At 43.3% G+C, this 22,216-nt stretch overlaps 1 protein-coding gene across 1 annotated transcript in view; it reads right to left on the reverse strand.

Annotated features, from left to right (window-relative positions):
- The window catches only part of ARIH1 (ariadne RBR E3 ubiquitin protein ligase 1), a 51,737-nt gene that overhangs the window by 24,141 nt on the left and 5,380 nt on the right, over positions 1 to 22,216 (reverse strand). Inside the window, exon 2 of the mRNA XM_084213387.1 lies at positions 5,625 to 5,692. Coding sequence (XP_084069513.1) covers positions 5,625 to 5,692 — 68 coding nt within the window. The remainder of the gene's footprint in view (positions 1 to 5,624; positions 5,693 to 22,216) is intronic.

Below are 22,216 nucleotides of genomic sequence, written 5' to 3' on the forward strand. Positions count from 1 at the left end.
ATATTAGACAACTACAGAATTTCAGAGACTTGCACTTGAATTACACACACTGGAAATTCAGGCCCCTTCAATTCTTCAGCTGCATTTCAAGTAATTTGTGACTCTCTCAATTGCTTGGCATTAAAATTTCAGGACAGGAAACTAGAGCAAGAACACCTGAGTTCACAGTTCAGGCACTGGAACACCTTCCTAAAGCACATGTTTGATGCCTTCAAGCTCAATTCTTTTCAACTGAAGCCTTCCATTTTTCCTAATATTCTGATCATTAGCTGTTTGAGCATCTTTTCTCTTCAATCAACCTGAGGTAATTTAACAAACTCCTTAAAAATACAGTTCAAGGTTTACAATGTTTCCAAAGATCAGGTACCTGTTGGAAAGGAGGATGCAAAATTGCCTGGGGGGTGAAAAAAGATCCCTTCCTTTCTATTTCCTATTCCCTTAAGGGAAACAGTATTGGTTTGCTTTAAAGGCTTATAAAAAGCTCCTCTTTGGAGAGGAGGACCAAACTGGAGAGAATAATTATCAGAAAGCTCAGCCTCTTCCCAGAATCCTTCACACACCTTTCTCCAGCCTGCAGCAGCTGCAAAGAACTAATTAAACCAGACAATTAACCAGCCCCATCACATGCACACATCCCCCAGCCAAACCCAGCAAGTCATTCCCCAGCTCCATTACAGCTCTACCTACCAACAAGGCTTGATTTATAATTCAAAAAATATCAATTTTCCTGCTGTTTCATATGTTTCTCCATGCAGTTCATGTATTTTAGATCTTAAATTTCAAGACACTGAATCCAGATGGAAGTGGTGAATTCTGGCACCACAGCACCCACAAGGCTTTGCCATTGTTCTTCAGTGTTAGCTCAGGATTTTACTCAACCAAGTTCTTTTGTTTGCTTAGAGGATTATATTTAGAATTTTGCATGTTATATTTAAATCTAAATATATAAAATTATGTATTTAGAAAATTTTAGCAAGTGAATTCAGTGCAGTGCCATTACAGGCATTATTTGTTTATTAAGAATCACGGATAAATATTAAGCTCACAAAAGTTTTCCAGCCTTCCAACTGCTCTTAGAGGCAGCAGGAGCAGCACAGGACACGCTCTGAGGAGAGCAGACACACAGCTGGGTGAGAAGTTTGCAAGGAAAATAGTTTTGTATACAAATGCTATGATGCAATTTGAACCCTGATACTCAGGACCAGCTAAATGCTTATGGAAATACCAGAGGTTTTTGTAGTGGTGGGCTGGTTTTAAGGGTGAATATCCATGTCAGGAACTTGTCTTTTTTCACCTGGAATTTCCTATCCCCTTTAAATGCCTATGGATAGTATTCCTGCTTCTCCATGCTGTTTTCTTTTCATGCATTTTCTTTCTGAGTAAGTAATTTCCACATTTATTTTTAGGTATGTCTCTCAGATTCATACTCATGCAGCCACTGGGCCGTAAGAACTCCAGAAAATGCAGAGGAAAACTGCATTTTTAGAGAGTGGATCTCCCTGAAAGCACACAGCTCCAATGGATACTCCAAAGTCCAACAGCTCTCTATCTGCTCCATCACTCCTCAGGCAAACATGCCAAGAGCTCAGTCAGAAGACTCTTGCAGTTCCTTCAAAGGTCAGGAACAACACCTAATTCCAATTACCATCCCTTTTCCCCGCTTGTTCCAGCATCACCACAGACCATCCACGTAGGCAGATCTCCCTTTGCCCTTCCCATGTTCTTTGGTCCAAGGATTTCCAGGCAGCAGCTCTAACACCCTTCCCTCCCACAGCAGCCAAGCTTCATGTGACATTCACCATCTTCCCTGGCCAGCAAACCTTCTCCACCACCAATTTCCATTTCCTTTCATCCTCCCTGAATCCAAGGAAGCCAAACCACATGCAATCCCAGCCCTGATCTGATACAACTTCACTTAGATTTCTCCTCCAAATCTCACCTAATGCATTGCAAAGGATGGCTACATTGCTCCAGATCTCCTCCAGGTCAGCATTCCTCCTCCCTTCCTTTACAACTCCAAGAATTCTCATTTTTCCTTAAATATTCTCTGTTAAAGGGTTGGTTCTTGGTGCCTCCATCCTTATTTTCATCCTAGGGAAGGAGCAGAGCACCTCCAAACTGCCCTTTAAATCCTGTGCCCTCCTTTCCCTTCACAATGCAGATACTCAGTAATATCAGCTCTTCTGGTGCATGAGAATTTCCTCTATTAATTTTTTGAAGATAATTTGCTTCAACACAAAGTTGGGGGGTTTCTGCTATTTTAAAATGAATAGACAAACCAGTGTTTTCCTATTATTTTCAAATGTTTCTATTTACCAAGACCAAACCTGTAACACCACCAAGTCTTTTTGGCAGAGGGATCAAGCTGTCAGCCTCTTTATCTCCTCAAAATTCCCTCCTGCTGTTTGTAACTGCCTAATCGCCATTTTCCAGACATAATCAAATCCAACCCATGGGAGTATCAAAGATAAAAAGCCTTTTCACTGAAAAAAAATTGCTTCTAGTACACACTTTGGGATATTTACTTCCATGGAAGAGCATTTGTGTGTGTCAGTGCATCAAAACACTCACAGTAAAAGATCAAAACTCCTGCCATGCACCATTTTTCACCTGTTCAGCCTCTGCTGAAGAGTGGAAAGTATTTATTTGTTCCAAGGAAAGCAGGCAGCAGGTTCTGAAGAGGCAGTATGGGCATTCCTGACATCCCTCCTCCACTCAGAGGGAACAGGGACATGTGGCCACCAAGATAAGCAGCTACAAGGGACTGCTGTATCTCTGGCTGTGCCTCCAGGGATTAAATCAGGCTTTGGGGACATGCTGAGACACTTTTCTCTTAACAAAATGACCAGGGGAAGGCACATAAAGCAGGAGAGCTGCATTTTAACCTCTTCATCACACAGAGGTGCCTCCCCAAACTCCCCTCAGGAGAGAACACCATCAGCCACAGTAAAATTGGAAGATAATAAAGATAAGGTTCAAGCTAAAGCACTTTCTTCACTTGGTTCTGAGGTGATGTGGTCATTCTACACCTGGTGCTCTCCCATCCCTAGGAATCAAGCTTGCAAGACCCAGGAAAATAATATTTGATATCTTTATTCTCCTAAACACATGCAGCGTTATCAGAGGCTGAACTGGTATTTCCTCCACTCATCACTTCCATCCTACAAACAAACCCACCCCAAACCCCCAATTTTGCTTTTGCACACAAACAATTAGAGTTTCACCAGTGGGACAGGGCAGTTTTTTAATTGTGGCTTTTATTACTTTACTGTAAGTGGAATAAATATCTGTAGCACATCTGCCCTCTGAACACCACTGTGTAATTACTCCATGACACAGCCGGCACAGACAGTAACAACCTACTCATTAAAAATAGGCATAACAAGGCTAAAAAAAAAGTGGGAAAACAGAGAAATTTTCATGTCACAAGCTCAGACCTCCCCACTTATCAAAAAAAGAGGAGCCATTTGGTTGCAGTGCTTTCCTCCAGGCCAGGACTGATAAGGCTGCTGGGAGCTCGTGCTGATTCACCATGAGCTAAGAGAAAACAGGCACTAATTAGGAACTGCAAATACACACCATCAAACAACAGGAACTTTCAAGCAAAATGTGTATTTTGGGGTGGTTTTTTTTTCCCTTAATCCTCACCTATCACCACAGCAATGACCAAACCCTGTTCAACACCAAGAGCCTGTTCTCAGCTTCCTACTCCTGCTTTAACACAGCTCAGCCCTCCAGAAGATTTCATGGAAGTCATTTGGTGAAAAGTGAAAAGAAGGCAGCAGCAGGCACTGGAGAGATCCTGTTTTGGTGTTTTTCTAATACTACAGGACATCAAGAAGCACCAAAACTGGGACCAGTGTGCAACAGGTCTGCCTAAGCAAGTCATGTACTCCATTACTCACAGGGGTAATCCTGCTGAGTTAAGTATTTTAATGAATATGTTTACCTGTGGATTTGTAAATATAACATATACTTAAACTGTAAAAGCCTTAACACATTGACCTGGCTGGCACCTCCCTTGAGAAAAAACAAAAAAAAACCAAAACAACAAAACAAAACAAAAACAAACAAACAAACAAAAAAAAAAAACACCCCCAAAAAAAACACACAAAAAAAACCCCCAAAACCACCAAAACCGCAACCCAATTTTTTATTTTTAAATGATGGCAACCCTAAACAAGCTTTCAACAACAAGGGACAAAACCTACTGTACAAAGGGATGGCTTTTCAGTGCACTTGTGTAGGGGTATCTTCCAGTCAAGGAGAGTGAACTTTACCCCAACCAAGAGAATTGGCCCAAGAAATTTAATTATCAAGTGAGCAGACACGTTGCAAAGCAGGTATTAAGTCAGAACTCTTAACAGCTGTAGTTAAATAGTGTATATTTTTGTAACACAAAGCTTTCAGACTTCCAACATTTACTTAAAGAGGTCAATCTCAGGAAAATAAGGACTAGAAAGCTGTAAGAAAACCCACAATCACTTCAGAAAAAAAAATCTAGGTTAAACAAAACATAAGATATACCTGAGCACCATCACTAACCAAAAATATTACACAAAGGGCACTAAAGATGTCCTAAATCCATTAGCCAAGGACAGCACAAATATTATTCTCCAAAATAATTACTGACAGTGAGAAAACCTTTGCTCCTCTTACCCTGGGTGACAGAGTACCAAACTACAGGGGCTCAGCCCCAGGGTCAGTGAAGACACATTTATCAATTCATGGGAGCACCAACAACTGCTCTGGTTTACCAAGCACATCTCACCTTCCCATACCCTGATTATCAGGCAAAGAAAATGGTAATTAAGGCAAAAGTCAAACTAATGATGCTACCAGGCCCTCCACACCCACCCACTGGTCACTTCACACCAAGTAAGACTGGCACAACCAGCAAGTCCCTGTACAGCTTTTACTGCTCCTTTTGGTCCAGATTAATTCTCCTCCCAGTTTCTAAAGTAATTTAAATTCTCTAGCTCCCTCAACTCTCTTCAACACCAACACTGGCATTGGAATGAACCAAATGCAGCTGGATTTGGTCTCCACTGTGTAAGAACAAACTGAGAAGTACCTTTTACCAAGCACATTCCAAGAGCTGGGAATCAAAGATGGGAAATAACCATAAAACACTCAGCTCTGAGGGGGAGGGAGAGGCAAAATTCAAGCCATTATTTACACACCCTAAAGAAAACCTGGAGCTGTGGAGATGAAGACAAGGCAGGAGCATTATCAGCCAGGAACAATTTAGCCTTGGCCAGAGCAGCAAATAAACATGTCAGGAATACACATGCCAGCATGACAGGCATGAGCAGCTAAACCCAAATCCAAAACAGTTGCTAGATAACAAGAACCTGTTCCTGCTTGCTTTTTTCCAAAGCCTGCCCAAAGCCTGTACATGTTCAAACTGGAAATCCTTCTTTCCAATGGGCAACATAACTTCCACAACTTTAAATCTAACCAGGCATCAATAATATTAAAACAATGAGTCACCAGTCACCCTTTGCTGGGAAAGGGGGAACATTTAGAGCTTTCACAAAAGATCCTCCTGCCACACACTGTGCATTCATCCATCCTCACTTGACCCAGGAACAAACATTTTTTCCAGCTCTGCAGCTGCTTACCTCTCCATCAGCTTCTCCTTATCCCAGTTGAAATGGCTAAGCAGTATTCGAGTGATAGTCGCCGGGTTCTGGAGAAAGAAGAGAAAAACAATCAATAATTGAGTGACCAAGCCAGAGTGAGAACACAAGGCAGAGCTTTGAATAGGCAAAGTGAAAATCAGGGTGTCTGATAACATCATCTGTTCAGACAATACATGTTTATTGGGATGGACTGGGAAATAGCTGGACTTGACAGATAAGACAAATTTTAAAGGGAAAAAAAAACCAAACCCAACTCTATAAATCCAAGCACCTGTATAAAATGAGACTTGGGTGAAGATTTAAGAACCAGACTAATTACACCTACCACAGTGCCAACATCTCCACATCCAGCATGCCCACACAATGCAATTCTAGGATGTCTGTAAAATGCAGGAAAGGCTGATCTCTACCCATCATATCAATTTTTGCTACAATCTCCACACTACTTGCAGAGCAAGGATAATACAGCCCTGACCATCAAAACACTTGGGCTAAAAACTGTCCTAGAACACAACTGGCTGCCAGTGTAAGATGACAAAGTCCTTGGAAGATGTCAGAAGTTCCTGAAGCACCATGAAATCCAGAAAAAAAAACTCAGGGCAGCTAAGGAAAGAAAGCTAAGGAAAGAAATACAGTCTAGAAAGGTCAGAAGGAAGGTGGAACATAAGAGGCTGATTTTCACTCATGTACAAGTTTTTATTCCAACTGAATCTGAATTATCAGCCAAGAGTTTGATAATATGAGAAACACACCAGTCCATACGGATTCTGTTACAGCCCAGAACTGTTTTAGCCCTCCAAATCCACTCTCTGGGCTCAGTTTTGGGACCATTTACATGCAAAGGAGACAAGAGCAGGGCCCTGAGAGAGGCTGCGTGTACTTTGCCATTTGACACCAAAATGGAAGTTTGCCTCAGGGCCAACGTTCAATGGAGCTCTGAAGCTGTTGAAAAGTAGGACATAAACCAGCAATGTGATTTCCTGAGCCCTGAAGCTACAGCCACAACCTGATGCTGCCAAAAGCCAATGCTGTCACCCACAGCAGAGATCCCACCCATCCCTACATCTCCTGCTCTCACCAGCCCATACCACTACAGCCATTTTATGCTGCAAATAATGACTCAGGAACTGATCTTCTCTTTCCCTTTACATTGTTTTTTTTCATGGAATCAGTTCTCCAATCTATTTGATTGCCTGACCACACAAACAGCTGCATTAGCAAAAGGGGAAAGCAGGACAGCCTCTTTCACCACCACCACCACCAACAAAACCTTCACTGAAACAAAGCCCTCGGGTGACAGTGTAATAAGCACAAAGAACCAGTCTTGTGGCTTATACTATAAAAAGTGACACTCCTCTCCTTTTACAGCGTGTTCTGACTCTTATTAATGCCAGCACAGATTGTTTAAGGCCAAACTAAGCATTTTTTTCCAGCTTAAAAAAAGCCCATGTGAAGCAAAGCAGCTATAAGAAGGTTTGACCAGATCCCTGATGGAAGCCCATGAACAGCTGGGACAGCAGATCCACAGAGTATGGGGCAGGAGATAGCAGAAATGGGTATTGCAAACACTGCACAGTGCCAGTGGGGGTCTGGCCCACACCTGAACCAGTCCCCCAGGTGACAGGGATCCAAACTCTTCCCTGCAGCAACACCAGGTGCCTGGCTGACAACCACATGGCACCAGCTCTCCAACAGCATCCCTCCCTCATCCAGCCCCACAGAGGGGAGCAAGCAGCTGAACTCTTTCAAGTCAGTCCAGCCAATAAAGAAGGTCTATGAGAATTTAAGGGTCTCCTTCACCCAAAAGCTCATCCAGCAGCCTCTTGTGAGGTTTAGTTTCTGATCTTTCCAGATTATTTTGTATTTGGATCTCCACAATAACCTTTTCTGTAACTCTGGCTGTACTATGTAGGAGTATTTTAAAGGAGTTCTTAAAAGCTCACTTAGACACAATTCCTGGAGCAATTTAATCAAAGATAAAAATACACTTTAGTAAATAAACCAATCTTATCTCTAGATTATCTTGGTTATAATACCAGCCCCTGTAATTCTCCAGTTATGAAATTCAGACAGCAAAGCACACAGCCCTTCAACATAAGGAGTCTTCACTCAGCCCAGAAATCTGCCAGATGTACAGAAAAACACAATTTTCTTCATTTCTCAAGCAAAGGCATTGAGAGAGCTTTAATTAAAATCAGCCCAAAGTCTTGTCCTACCTTCTACCACAGCAGCCCACCTGGCCACTTATTAAAGCTTCTGGGAATACCTGTTAATCACTTAATAGGCTAAGGGGCAGCTGAGCCAGTGATCTCTGGCTGACTTAAAAAAGACAGAAGGTTTCCCCTGCACTGAAGGAAAAATTACAGTACACTGATAAGAAACTCCAATGGTCTGCAGTGATTATTAAGTGGAACAAGGCTGATCCAGCAAATACCACTCCCCAAAGGAGATGTGGTTGGAAAGGACAAGAGGGTTTCATCTGTGGCTTCTCCATTTTCCCAACACACAGGCACTGCAGCTTTCTGAAAGTTTCCCTAGGTCAGAGCCCCCAGGTATCCCAGCACTGCGAGGTCAGGGTACTAAACTGGACATTATTTAGGATTATACTGTTGACTCTGTGTACTATCACCTTCTCCTGGCTTGCTGGGCTCCAGCTTCCTCCAGCACTGTTGGTTGAACATTTAAAAAAAGAAAGGAAACGCCAGCAGCATGACAAGCTCCCACCAGAAATAGCTGGGCTGCCTGCTTTCACTGCCTGCCACATCCCAGATGTAGCATTCAAACCTCCCCTGGCTGTTTCCCAGACACAGAAGGCAAGAATTAACACAGCCCTGCCCTTGCTCATCCCTGAACAGGGAGGGATACAATCTGAGCTGGAGGAGCACAGAAGACTGGGAGGAAGGCAACTAAAGGGCAAATCAGAGTGAAACACAAATGCCAGAAGTTCTGACATGAAGGATTGTTCCAATCTAAGACCAGGCACACCATCATGGAACGCACACACAACCCTCACAGTTATTCCAGAGCAGGGCTGGAGGAGTCAACCACAGCATCCACTCCAGTGAGAGCTGTGCCCTGTACCTCAGGCACACAACCAAACACCACCAAAACAATGTGCTATTTCCACACCAGTTCCACTCCAGCTTTCCACCAGCCCTCAACCATCACTCTGGACACTCATTCTGTAAAAATTAATGGAATGTCCAAATCCTGGGTTACAGAGCACTGGGAAGCCAGGGGCTCTGCTCAGCCTCCTTGTTTGGCACACGGGATTATTTCCCACCACCGACACCACACAGATTAGTTATGAACAGGCTCCGCTGCTGCTCAGACGGGATTACTCCCGAGGCTGTGAGAGCACACTCCTACTAAGGCTGTTTTCTGTTTACAAAGATGAATTTTCCTACAGAAAGCAGCCAGGGAGGACAGAGAGCAAGGAAACAGATAATTCATTCTCCTCCAAACGTGGTCTGATGAAAGCTGAAACAGCAGATCTCACTTACAGCAGCCTCCTATTAAATTTTACATGTTGGAGCCGAGGCGGATTGCCTGGAGCTGAGGGCAGCAAGCCTGTTGATATCCAGATAGGAACAAACCCGAGCAAAGCAGCCATTTTGTCGAAATTCTCTGGGCACTTCAAAAGATTTCCTAACAAAACATTCCAAATAAAGCTCTGCCCAGAGAGAAACACCCTTAGTCCTTCAGCAGTGAGTTTCGTTTCGGTTTTTTTTTGTTTTGTTTTTTTTTTTTGAGGCTAACAAAGCAACCAAGTCCCACATATGCTTCAAACAAATTCCACTCCACCACAGCTTTTCACTGGAGGTATTTACATTTACTGTCCTTATCTATGTTGCCATGCTTCAGCACACCAATGCAAGCAGGAGATACAGCAATAGGAAGCCCTACAAAGGTCTGGACTTCACCAAAGAAGCATTATTAATTCAAATAAAACTCCTTAATTTAATAGAATTTAATTCAACTGGAAGTTTCATCAGTGATAAGAGTTAGAATTCTTTTTGCTGTCAAAATAAGAAAGTCTGAAACGGAAGGAAGAATCTGGATGCACTTACATGCATAAATGAATTATAAATTAAATATTATTAGAACATTAGCTTGAATCAGAATTTCCAAGCAGCACAATTTGCTGAATGACAGTTGGGAGCACTTGATCCATTCATGTTTCCATCCATCAAGACAAGCTGCATGGTTAATTCTCGATGTTATTACAAAGAAAAGCACATTTTACAGTTCAGCTTCTCCTCACATGCTGGGAATCAGTTCCTGGTTCAGTTTCTGCATTTACTGCAAATAAAAACCACTTAAGAACAACTTCAGTTCTCCAGCAAAATCCTTTTTCACCTCCTGAAGGCAAGATATTGATAATTCTTTGTTTTGTCTCTTTCCACATCATGGCTGGTTTTGTTTTCTACCCATGGCAGCTTCTGCATTCCAAAAGTTTTCATCCCAACTGCAGCACCTCCATCCCAATAACAGAGGCTTTTACAGCAATAAGGAACTGATGCCACTTCCAGTTGGGTTTTTACACAATCGCTTTGCACTTGTGAATGCAAGCAGATGCTCCAGAAACCCTGGCTTTGCCCAAGCCTCAGAAGTCTGTAGAGGGCTCAAACCTCAGCAACGTCCACTGCTGTATCCCATGGGGACACAAGGCTGGGTTTGCATTTCCCAGCACAAGGAAACCGATGGTTTCACATCAGCTGACAAGACTGAGGGTTTGGCTTGGTGGAGGATCAAAGAGCCACCACAAGCTAATGCTGGTCTGAAGCCAAGCAGCACAAACATCTGCTCCAGTGAAGTGGCACCTGGGGACACACCACCACTGTAAATATTTAACCAGCCAAACCCCCAGTGTTTGCAACAGTAGAGCACCAAGTGGAAACTCCCGCTGCCCAGCATCTCCAAGGCTTGTCACATGCACACTGTGCCATCGGAGAAGCACTGATAAATAACCCAGAGATCACGTTTAATAGCAGTGGGGAGAGGAGAAGGAACCCCACCATGACACTGTGACCAACACCAGCCACCAAAGAGCTGCTTCATCACACAATAACCAAGGGGCACCAGCCCAAAATTCTGCAGTAACCTGATGTCTGCTGCACTCGGACCTTCTGCTCTTCACCTGCACCTCTCCCAACCCCACACAGATATAAAGATACAGGTAGAAAGTGTCTTAAATCAGCTTTTAACTTGCTAAAACAGATCACAGTATAACTGTCAGCAAAAGGTTTGCACTGCTCTGCAAGTGGACTGAGTGACCTTCATTTGTAGAGATCCATTCACATCCATTCTTCCAGGAGACAATTACAGGAAATCTTACAAGCACAAAACCTCATTTCTAGCAGCTTAATAAAATTCCCAGGAAGCCAGCACAGAAGATGAGATCCAAGTGTTGAGTACTTCCAGGACATGATCTCAAAGTTTCTAGTTTTTAAACACCACCAACTGAGCACTCTGAGAAGCTGCTGGAAAACTTCCGTGTAATCTAATATTCCCTGGCTCGATTACAGCCAGAACATGAGAGGGCTGCTATGAGAAGGGGACAGCAGCTAAAGGACTCCATCTGCCAACCCATCCGTGCTCTCTCCCTCTGCCATCCCCTGGGGTCTGGGAGAGAATCACACCACGGACATTTCTGCCATTGACCATATCAGGGTTCACAGGGACAGCACTGGAATATGCTGGTGGGTCTCAGTTCTCACCTTCCCCTCAGAGATAATGACAACATCAGAACTGCTCATTCTCTGTACTCCACTGAGGGGGTGGTCTTCGCACCTTACATACTGCTGAAGCCATATCAGAAGACTGGAGTGAGAACTCTAAGCCACCTGAAAATGTACCAGTTTCCTGCCATTTCCACACAAGTCCACAAAAAGCGAGACTACTCCCTGTGACTGTTATCATCTGCTGCCCTCCATCTGGCATTTTCCACCTCATTATAACTTCCCATTAACACAAACAGAGCCTTCAACTTCGACACCGATCACCTCCTCAGCTCCCTATATCTTTCTCCATCTCGTTAACTTCCCTTCACACATCATCTCCTAATTCTGAAAATTAAGTTTTACAGACTTACTGAATTAGTACCATTTCCTGATGGCACCAAGTGGTAGCTTGATCTGATGATCAGTTTGTAGTAACTCACGTGCACTCTACTGACTGTTTCCAGCTCTGATGAACATACGTTCTTCTAGCAGGAGAAGATAATAAAAAGCAACTTCAGCGAAAACTCTATTACTTCAGTTAATTGGTTCAAGAGACAGAAATGAAGCAGTCAGCTGCTTTACATTTTCTCAGAGCCTTTTGGAAAGCTTTCAGGTTAATGATTAGGAGCTGCAATGAAGAGCCATTGTCTAATAGAGCTTTTAAAAGCAGAAAAAAAATACTAAAGCAACAATTCCAGGATGAATTAGCAAATTTGGAAATGCAAAAAGTGAATTTGCACTGTAATACCTCTAAATAAAAGAAGATGGCATGGATTCACCCTGCTGCTCTCAGACGACTGCAGAAGCTCTGCCACCAACTCAACACAAATTAAAAACAACCAGGGAAGGCTTCCTCCAGCATTTCAGCTCTGCTCACTTCCATAGTAGGAGAGCTAGGGTTGATGACAGGACACAGAGAGATGCTAACCCTTATTTTATACATTTAATCTGAGGAACACTTTGGTTTCTACTTCCTTTTGCTATAGTTCTGGAGAATAAAGTCCATCCTTCAAAGAGGAAGGACCCAGAAGTCCTGAGCTGATATCCTACTGCCCACAACAGCAGTATCACCCAAAGGATTTCTCTCTTCCTGGTGTCTCCCAGCAGAAGAAATCCCAACATATGAACAAAAGCTGAGCAAAGCTGGGTAGACAACACAAGCCCCAGCTCTGGTTTCTGGTTGCTCTGCTGAGCAGCCGCAGCTGCTGCACTGAGCACTGGGTGGGAGCACATGGGTGCCAGCGTACGCTGCACAACGGCTTTATTCAATCCTGTGCCTCCCACTCAAGGATTTGCAAAGACTTGCCTTAAAAGAGTAGGAGAAGGTGATGGCATCATTTCCATATAATTCTTCCAGTTTACTATTTCAGCAGCCCTGTAATATCTCCCCATCCGCTGTGGAGGAAGCAAACAGCCCCCAGTGCTGCAGACAGGCAGGGCACGAGGTGAGAGCAAAAACCCTCCAAATTTTGGCTACCATGGATGTAAAGGGTTTGTGTGTTCATCCAGGCAAACTCCAAGTCCCTGGTAATCACCAATTTCCCCCTAAAAGTCAAACCTTTAGTCAACATTCAGTGCCACAGAGCTGCTCTGACAGGATGAGACCCCATGAAACAGAAATGGATATTCAGGAATCAATAACAGACCTCTGTGTCCCTATCACAAATGATGCACGGTCACCTTCCCTGCTTGTCAATAGAACACCACTCCCACAACCAGTGTCCACAAAACCCAATTCCCTCTTGACACCACTGCTCTTCCACACCTCCAGTTTCCATTTTTCTTCTTCTATCCCACATGACCCCAATCCTATTGAAATTCTCACCCCACCACACTGAGTTTGGACCCACCACATAGCTACTGCACTCATCTCATACATGGATCACAAATGTGTCCAGCACTATCAGACACAAAAACTTGGGTTTTCTCCAGATCACAAGCTTCCCTAAGGCAGAAAGAACATCATTAGATATTTGCAGTCCTATACAATCTCTAGAAGACTACACACAGGGACAGTTTCAGTTCTTCTCTCAGACCAATATAACCACTCACTAATGCCTGGCTTGAATAAAACACCCTGTGTTGCTTCAAGCAAAAGCACATTTTGCCACAGAAAAAGAACTATACTGAATGAAGGCAGTGACTGACAGTAAGTACCAAAACACCATGGCTTGGCCCAAGAGCACAGGTCAGAAATCTCTCCCCCTGCACAAGATTCCAGAGAGGCCAAGGAAGACTGGACACCCAGAACAGCTTAGCTATGCACCAGCTCTATTTCTGCCTGAGAGATGAAGTGACAGCAACTTGGATTACGATTTTAATCTGAAAGAGGGCAGTAACTGGGCAAGACCAGACCAGCTCAGAAAATATTTATTCAGCAGCAACACAAGCTCACGCAAGCATTGGCTCCTGGATTTCCCGCTGGAATCAGTGATGGGAGCAGGAGTGACCAGACACTGGAACTGACTGAGTAAAGGGGGTGGCAGGTTTATTTTAACACAGACAGGATCACTGTGTCACCAGACAGCTGAGCTGGAACAACCTGGACAACAGGGACTTGCTTCCAAGAAAGCTATTTGTCTCAGTCTGCCAAAGGCCATGTGTCAGGCATGTTAAAGATGGGTCTTCCTATATCAACAGACCCCCAAATCTTCTTGTCACAAAGACTGTAAAGCATATTGGGGTATATTTTGATGCCAGGTACAAAGATCTCACTTTTTTTCTCCATTATCTCACCAGCTATGAAGAGCAGGCCCTCACCCCCTACACCCCAATGTCTGGGAGTTGTAGTCACCTGGCCTACCAAATAGAAGACCTTGATAGTAAACTGTGGGAATACTGCCAATATCTACTACCAACTGTCCTCAATGTAGCCACGTGAGCCTGACAGAAATAAACTTTTTTATTAAGGTCTTTTATTAGTCAATGTTGGAAAGACTGGAAGTGGCATATGTCAGGCCAGCTACCCATCAAGCTGATAAAAGGAAACTACCCAAAACACATTTTTCATGTGCTGTCTTCAGTGACTCAACTCCTGAATGAACTCTGCATTTCTGGGAAGGTACAGGTCTGCTGATGTGAGCTCCAGAAACTGTCCTGTTTGGAGGCAGAAATGGATGTTAAAGGAATAAAGCTGAAAGATGAACTGTACATCTGCTTTCTTCCTTTACATCATTTTGTACAAGTCTTGTAGAGTCTCAAAAGAGCTTTCCCTGCTCTTCTCCCTCACTCCAACATGTATTGGTACATTGACTCAGCTCTTTCACCACCATGTGGACTGCCAGGGCCTGGCCCAGAGCAAGAGGAACCCAAAGGGCTGTATCCACATCCTGGGATTTATAAATCTGGAGGAAAACTGCTGGCTCTGCTGGCTCCTTCCTCCAGCAGCTCATGCAGTGTAAAGAACAGGCACCTCAGCTCTGGTCAGTGAATGATTTCCCAGTTAACAGCACCCAGCATTTCATGGATTTTGCACACCTTTAGCACAACAGAACTTTGCTTTTGCTGCTTTAAGCACATTCAGAGGCATCACCCAGAGCAGTGTTAGGAGGCTGCTATGAGCAGATGAGTGGAGGAAGTATCAGAAGCAACTTGAAGAAATAATGATACCATGGTATACTTGAAATGGTTAGAAGAAATCAGACAAACTCCAGGAGGATGAAGGTATTTTTCTAATACTCAGAAACATCACAGCTGGACTGGGAAGGGTAAATTCACAGTAACTTGTGGATTTTTTTCCACAGTCTATTTCCATGGCTGATCTGTCTGTAGGCTCAAACGTGTGCCATGAAAACAACTAATTGATTTTCTGGGTTAATTTTCATAAGTTCTAAGCAAAGGGCTCCCAAATTGTCCTTCCAGATGCTGATTTAAGGGTGTCCCCTCTTCACACAGTGTGCAAGCAGAGGATCAGCCTCCAAGGATGTTCAGCATCGATGTGTCTCTCAAACACTGCTGGTTATGTCTCAGGTTTTGGGTGATCTGACCTGATTTTGTTACTGGGCGCTGCTGGAGAACACCTATCACAGGTGCTTGGGCACAAAGATACAAGAGTTGTTTAATACAGAAGATATAATCCAGCCAAACTCTCTATCACCTCAAGACAGGCACTGTTGATTCCTAAAAATCACAGGATAACCTGACTGTGAACAGAGAAATCCCCAGAAATCAGAGTCCTCAGACTCACAGGTATTTGGGGGAAATAACTCACTATGCAAAAATCTCACAGTAACATGCCTGTGCAGCTTGTCCTGAGTCCTGACTTCCAGTTCAGAACATTATAATTAACATTTTCCAACAAATATACAGACAGGAAAAAGAAAATAGTAAGGGATGATAATTTCTTCCAGGAGCACAATGAGGTGGCACCCACAAACTCCTGCAAGTTAAAGATCTGCCAATGTAAGTAAACAAAAGCCATCCCAATGAATAACTTCTCTCTGGCAATGGCCAGGTTACCTCAAAAATATTTGGATACATAGTCACTGGTGGCATGCAAGTGTTAACCCTTTCATCAACAGCGTGACTACTGAGAAAAATGGGCTTAGCACAAGAATTTTTAGCCAGGGATGATTTACATGAGCATTTTTGGAGAACAAAAAAAAAATCCTTAACATTTTTCTAGCTTCTCTTTCTTCTCCAGGCCCTAGTGAGGTAAGCACCTGGTACTTTTCTTCAGGACTCTGTCCTTCATTGCTTCTGATTTAGTCCCTTCCTCAAAGGAACACCCACTTTTATGACCCATTCCTTCTTCACTGGGACAAAGAGGAAGTCTTCCCATTGCACAGAAGCATCACCACACTCCACAGTATTTTAGGAAAGAAAAAAAACACATTCCTCAGGGTGATTTCATCTCCCCATCACAGGCAAAATATGTTTTAAACACCCAATGTCACCCTGACAAACAGGGAAGAAATCTGTTCTGGTGATGCCTATGCCTTAGTCTACAACTCTCAATCAAGAAAAAAAAAAAAAAATTAGCCATCTTAAGAAACTCTTAAGGCCCAGGAAACCACTGCCAATGCAGCAGTGGCTTGGGGATGTAATCTTTGGCAGCATCTTGACGCTGGCAGCAGCCCCAGCGCAGATGTGGTTGTGGCTTGTACCACTTCCCTGCAAAAAGCAGCTTTACCTGCAAAAGCACTTTGTTCTGCTGGCACAACCTGCATCTGCACTTGGAAAACCTGCCAGCATCCTTTTCCCAACAAGCCTCTTCTAGCTGGGATCATTTTTTAATGATGACTTCGCAGTTTATTTACCACACTCTGCTCATTTATTCTTACTTAGTTTTACAGCCAACAAAACACAGCCCTGGCAACACGTTATTTTATAAGCTGGGATTTCCGCTACAAGAAGTAATTTTGCCTCTTTATACCCCAAAACGTTTTCCTCCAAGGGCTCTGCAAAAGCCACCTTTGAAGAAAAGATATTCTGGAGGCATGAGGAGTTTAGCAATCACTTGTTCACTCTTGTTCCCAACAAGATATAACTCAAAGTCTAACTGCACTCTCTAATTGCTGCAGGTATTTTTAACCAGCTACCTGAGCTCCCTCGAGTTAAGAGAAAATAGTCTGGTGGGATCTGATACAGAAATAGCAGAACACAAGTCATACAGCAATGGGGGAGAATGGGAAACCTCCAGTGTTTTCACCATTTTCTCATTTAGGGGCTTTGAAGACTTGCCTCTACAGACTTGCATTCGTTTTATGAGAAGTGTTTCTACAGCTGTTGAGTCAAACCAGCAAGGAGGTGCAGATTCCCTATCTCTATTCCCTTTTGGTAGGGAATGGAAACAAAGCTGGACATGCAATTTTGTATTTGATGGACTCCACACTAGCTGACAAGGATATCCCGTGTTCCTCTCCCATTAAAATATTACTGTCATCAAGACATTGGGCTTCTGCAAGAGGAAAACCCCACCTAATCAGCCCTGCCTTGTAACTGCTGTGCAGGGCAGCAAGAGGAATAATTACACTAATGACTGGTGAATAATTGAGTGCACTGAACAGGCTGGCACCCAGCCTCCTCCAAATCCCAGTGCTGCCTGCAGAAACACCCTGGCAAAGGACAGTAGGGAATTACACCAGGCACACGAGAGTGACACAGAGCCCAAACACCCTCCCCCCAGAGAGTTTCAGTATCCACCATCCCTAAAGAGAACTTCAAGTCCTTGCACTGCTCCCCTCCTAGAAGTTATCATCCCAGACAGAAATGGTTTTGTGCACATTTTCAAGCATCAATTTCAGCTCTATTAACAATACAAATAAGGACATTTCAAGCATGTCATATTATCAAGTAAAATAAAGAGACTGCTTATTACAGAACAACCTAGTGCATATCTAAAATGTGTATAAATCAAAGAGAATCACCTTAATTTGCTCAGATGGCCTTTCAGTCATTGAAGAAGTATTATAAACTATCAAAACAAAGACATCTAACACATTATTTCATCAGATCTTCACACTGTACAGAAATTGTTAATTTTTTTATTGAATCGTTATTTTATATTATAGTTATTTTCATCTATGCACACTAGGTGAGATTTTACTCCAAGGACCTTCCAGTATACACTGTTGCTCCCAGAGGAAAAATTACACTGCTAACTAAGAGCTGGAATGTTGCTCTTCCTCCCTTTTTATTAAAAAGCTGCTGTTCAGCCTAGTTTTTATACACATTGTTTAACAAAGCTCCTGCTCTGGAATCCAACATCAAGACATGGCTCTCCCACACTCTTCTTTTCACACCATTCCTTTTACTCCTTATTTCTCAAATGCTAGATGACTAGGTTAAAGGTAACTAGGAGTTAACTCAGTCTTAAGTTTCTCTTCCCACACAGGAAAGCTCATTGCAAGGGAGACTGTTTGTTCATGTGAGTCCTCCTGGTTTCCCCTAATCCCTCTCCACATTTCTGTCTGCCAGACAAAGGAATGCTGATTGCATTTGTGTTTTGTTGCACAAGAACACACCAAGCCCACAGTTACCAGCTGTAGAGGGTTTCAAAATTTTGAAAAACTCTCCAGAGCTCTTTCCAAAGTTAAATATGCATTTCTAACTAGATATACACACAAAACAGACCCAGAAATGCAGAGGTGTGGATGCACATCCATTTATTTTGCTGACAGAGTTGAACAATTCAAACACCATCACTTCTGGGACCTGGAACAAAGCAGCTGCTCATGGGGTCAGAGGGCTGAGCAAGAAGAGCCAAGAGGAGACACTTTTAACTGGAGAGTTCCCTGATCCCCTGCATTCTACAGCCCTGCAAACAGCTGTATCCAGGCAGCCAGGGAATGGGAACTGTCCAAGACCAATAACCATGTAACCAGGGCTCTGCTGTGGGTGCACCTGTCTGTACAACCCAAAAAGCACCATTGGGGATGAGTGTCAAGACACTCAAACACCAGAATGGTTTGAGTGAGCTGGTGTTTCAAGCTAACCAAGCCCATCCCAAGTGCCCCAACCCCAAAACCCAAAGGCAAACCCCAAAGAAGTGACCCAGAGTGAAGCACTGCACTGTCACTACCACAGCAGGTCCACACACCCATCCAAGCAAGCACAGGACAGTAAAAACAGCCATGTCCTGCAGTGAGTTTTACACAAGGGTGATGTTCAAATACCACCTCCTTCCTCTGTGGCTCTGGAAGTGTTTTGCTGAAGAAGAGAGCAAAAAAACCACCCTTTGCAGGGCAGCACCCAACACGCTCCTTTAGAGGCTGACCCAGTCATGAACACCAGGCAGGAAATGGGAACCTTCAGAACCACTTCAAATTTTCATTTCTTTACCTTGGAAGAAACTCTCTTCAGGCTGCCTCCTTAATAAGAATTGCAAATATTAGTTTAAAAAGAAAACCTTTGAACTAACACTCAAAGAAGTCAGTTATTTTGGCATCCGACTACTTTTAGATGCAATTATACAGATTCTTCTGATTCTACTGAGTTTTTACTGTTCCTTCTCCACTTTGAGAGGACTTTAACTGTGCCCCAGTGGAACTCTTTTGAGCAGGAACTCCTACTCCATCCTGATTATCTGCTGGGAAACAGAGTTTAGAGTCTGCATCCCTCATCTGGTGAAACCACTGCAACAATCAGAAAATTTTTCTGAAGGACTGCAAAGGCAATAAGCAAATATCCAAGTTCTTAATTTCAAGCATTGGTATTATCTTCCTCCAGCTCTCATATTCCTCAAATCACAAAGCAATGAAAGCTTCATCTGTTGTGAATTAAAATGCACATGACAAGGCCTATTTGTGGTGTCACAGTACATGGAGAGTCCCTCCCCTCAGACCAGGAAGCCTTTCACACCTCCATACTTAAGACACAAGTACTGTCCCACAAGACCTAATTTTGAAGCAGATGGCCAAGACATCATCCTTGCACTGCTTGTCCCTGGAAACAAGAGGTGCCACATGGTGCTCTAGCATATTAGTTTTTAACCAAGGAAGATACAAAACCAGGAATGTTTCAGAAAGACTGGGAAGAAGAACCTTCGTGTGCCAGTAAGTGGGCACCAGTGGAAACCACCAGGAGAAGATCAAGAAGCCCAGCTCTATGTAGGTTGTATGCTCAATTACTACCACATTACAGCCAAGAGCCACCTGCTGTCAGGGCTCTCAGCTACTACCCTGTTCCTAGCAGCTGGATTTGGCTCCTCTCCCAAACACATCCACACAAGACCACAATCTTTTGCCATCACACGGACATGCCGCAGCCTGGGAACAAGGACGGGCCATGGAGAAGCTGTGCTCTCCTCCCCAGCTGTCTGGGCTCCATGATTCTCCAGAGGGAGGACACATCCCTCCAAAGCCAAATCTTTGTTTCTCCCTTTTTACTAGGCAGTGACAATGCCTGTCAGGTCTGTGCTCCACCAGCTCCCAAAAGTTGCCCAAAACTCAAGGCAAGACTGCTGGCAATGCCAAAATGCACCACAACCGCCCAAGAGGCTTTCACAAGGGCTTACTCATTTCTTCCAAGTGACTTTGATGCTGTCAAAAGCTATCTACGTCAGGTTTTGGATCTGAAATTATTCCCAACATCTGGAAGAAGTTCTTAGTCTTTAAAAACAAGGAAAAGACTCAGTGGCAACAGTTCTGTTTGAGCGTTGTGTATGTACAGTGGTTCAAATCCTCACCACAGTGAGCTGCTCTGAGTACCAGAGATAATGACCTGGCATTGCTACACGACCTAAACAGGGGATCACTCCTGCAAGAGCCTCTGCACTTATATGGGCATTCCAAATTCGGGAAAGGATCACACCTGTGAAGTATAAACTCAGTTACACTTGAAACAACTACTGAGGGAAGCCCTGGATGGCAGTTTTCAAAGCATTTATTTAAACAGTGTTTCCATCACAGCTCAAGATCAAAAGCTAAGAGCAAGGCAAGGAATTCCATCCAAGCCAAGCTCAGGGTTTCCAACACTCCCAACACCAAACACCCCGGATGGTGAAGATCCTTAAACATTATCAACATTTCCATTATCAAATTACTGATGATTTTCCCCTACCTGAATGCCTCATCCCCTCAGAGCCTCCTGCACCAACATCCCCCACAAAGCCAGCAGCCCTCTCCCAAACCTGAGGCATCTGTGCTCAAATGCACCATTTGGCATTACTGAGCAGCTACGAACCCTCCCCAGTTGTTTTACAATAAACGAGGCTGCAATTTCCTTGCAGTTGCTGCAGCTACTAAATGACTTGATGAATTCAGCAGCATTATGCACTTGTATGCACCCAACGGCCTCCAAACATCCTCTGTGGCTGTCAGGGATCCTGCAGAGCCAGCCACAAAGAGATAAAATCATTAACAATACTCAGAGCCTGATAATTACAGAAGTACCAGAAATCTGGAGGACCAGAGAGTTTGGGACTGAGCTATGTGGAAAGGACTTCCAGACTTCTCAGTTACAGACAAATTCCAGGTTCTTTTCCCAGTTAACCAGCTTTCCTAAGCAGAGGAATGAGTTGCTACCTTCTCCAAGGAAAAAAAAAAAAAACTCCTACAAAGAAATTCTGGATGAAAACACTGACTTGCTGTTAAAACAAGCACCATGTGGAGATCAACCATCACTTCCTTCAACTATCACACCTGACACCAAGAGCAGAACCACATTCTCATTTGTTTCATTAATGGAGTAAAAGGGAAGAGAAATTAGCTTAGAAATAGAAAACTGAAAACCATTCAACAGGTGCCAAAGACACAGGACTGCCCTACATTTCCAAAGGGCATTGGAGCTTTGGGGTTTATTTGCTGTTAGAAACTTGAACTCGTGCAAGGTTAAAACTAAGGGGTCAGAGCTTAGGACAAATATAAGAGGGGAATCCATGTTTTTGTTTTTATAATGATGCTTTAACACCCAGAAATACCTCATTTTGCATCAACTGCAGTCTCACAGCTTCCACTTTATAGCAGAAACAACCCTTCTACTTTGCACAGCAGGGATGGTCCTGCTCACTGAAATTAAACCCACAGGAAATAGCAACAACTGTATTTACTATTTAGTTTTAGCTTTCTGGAAATAAACATTTAAAAGTAGCTTAAAAAAAAATTAGTGTTTTCAATTTCACTTTGAAACATCCCAGAACACATTGATTCCCATCTGCACCCCAAGGCCTCTAAGGAAAAGGCTGAATTGCTGTGATTTTGGGAAAACTACATTGAGACAAAAGCAACCAGCCTCAAATGTTTTTACATGTGGCCAACCATGAGATTTGCATTTGGCCTAACAGTAACATAAAGCACAAAACAAATGGGTCATATTTAAGTACTAAGTTGAAATTCTTCTGGAGTCTTAACAAGACTTTTCTACCTGGTAATGCTGAAATTTAAAGTAATATTTAAAAAAAAATTCTAT

Source organism: Fringilla coelebs (assembly GCF_963513975.1).
Source record: "Fringilla coelebs genome assembly, chromosome: 12".
Taxonomy (NCBI): domain Eukaryota; kingdom Metazoa; phylum Chordata; class Aves; order Passeriformes; family Fringillidae; genus Fringilla; species Fringilla coelebs.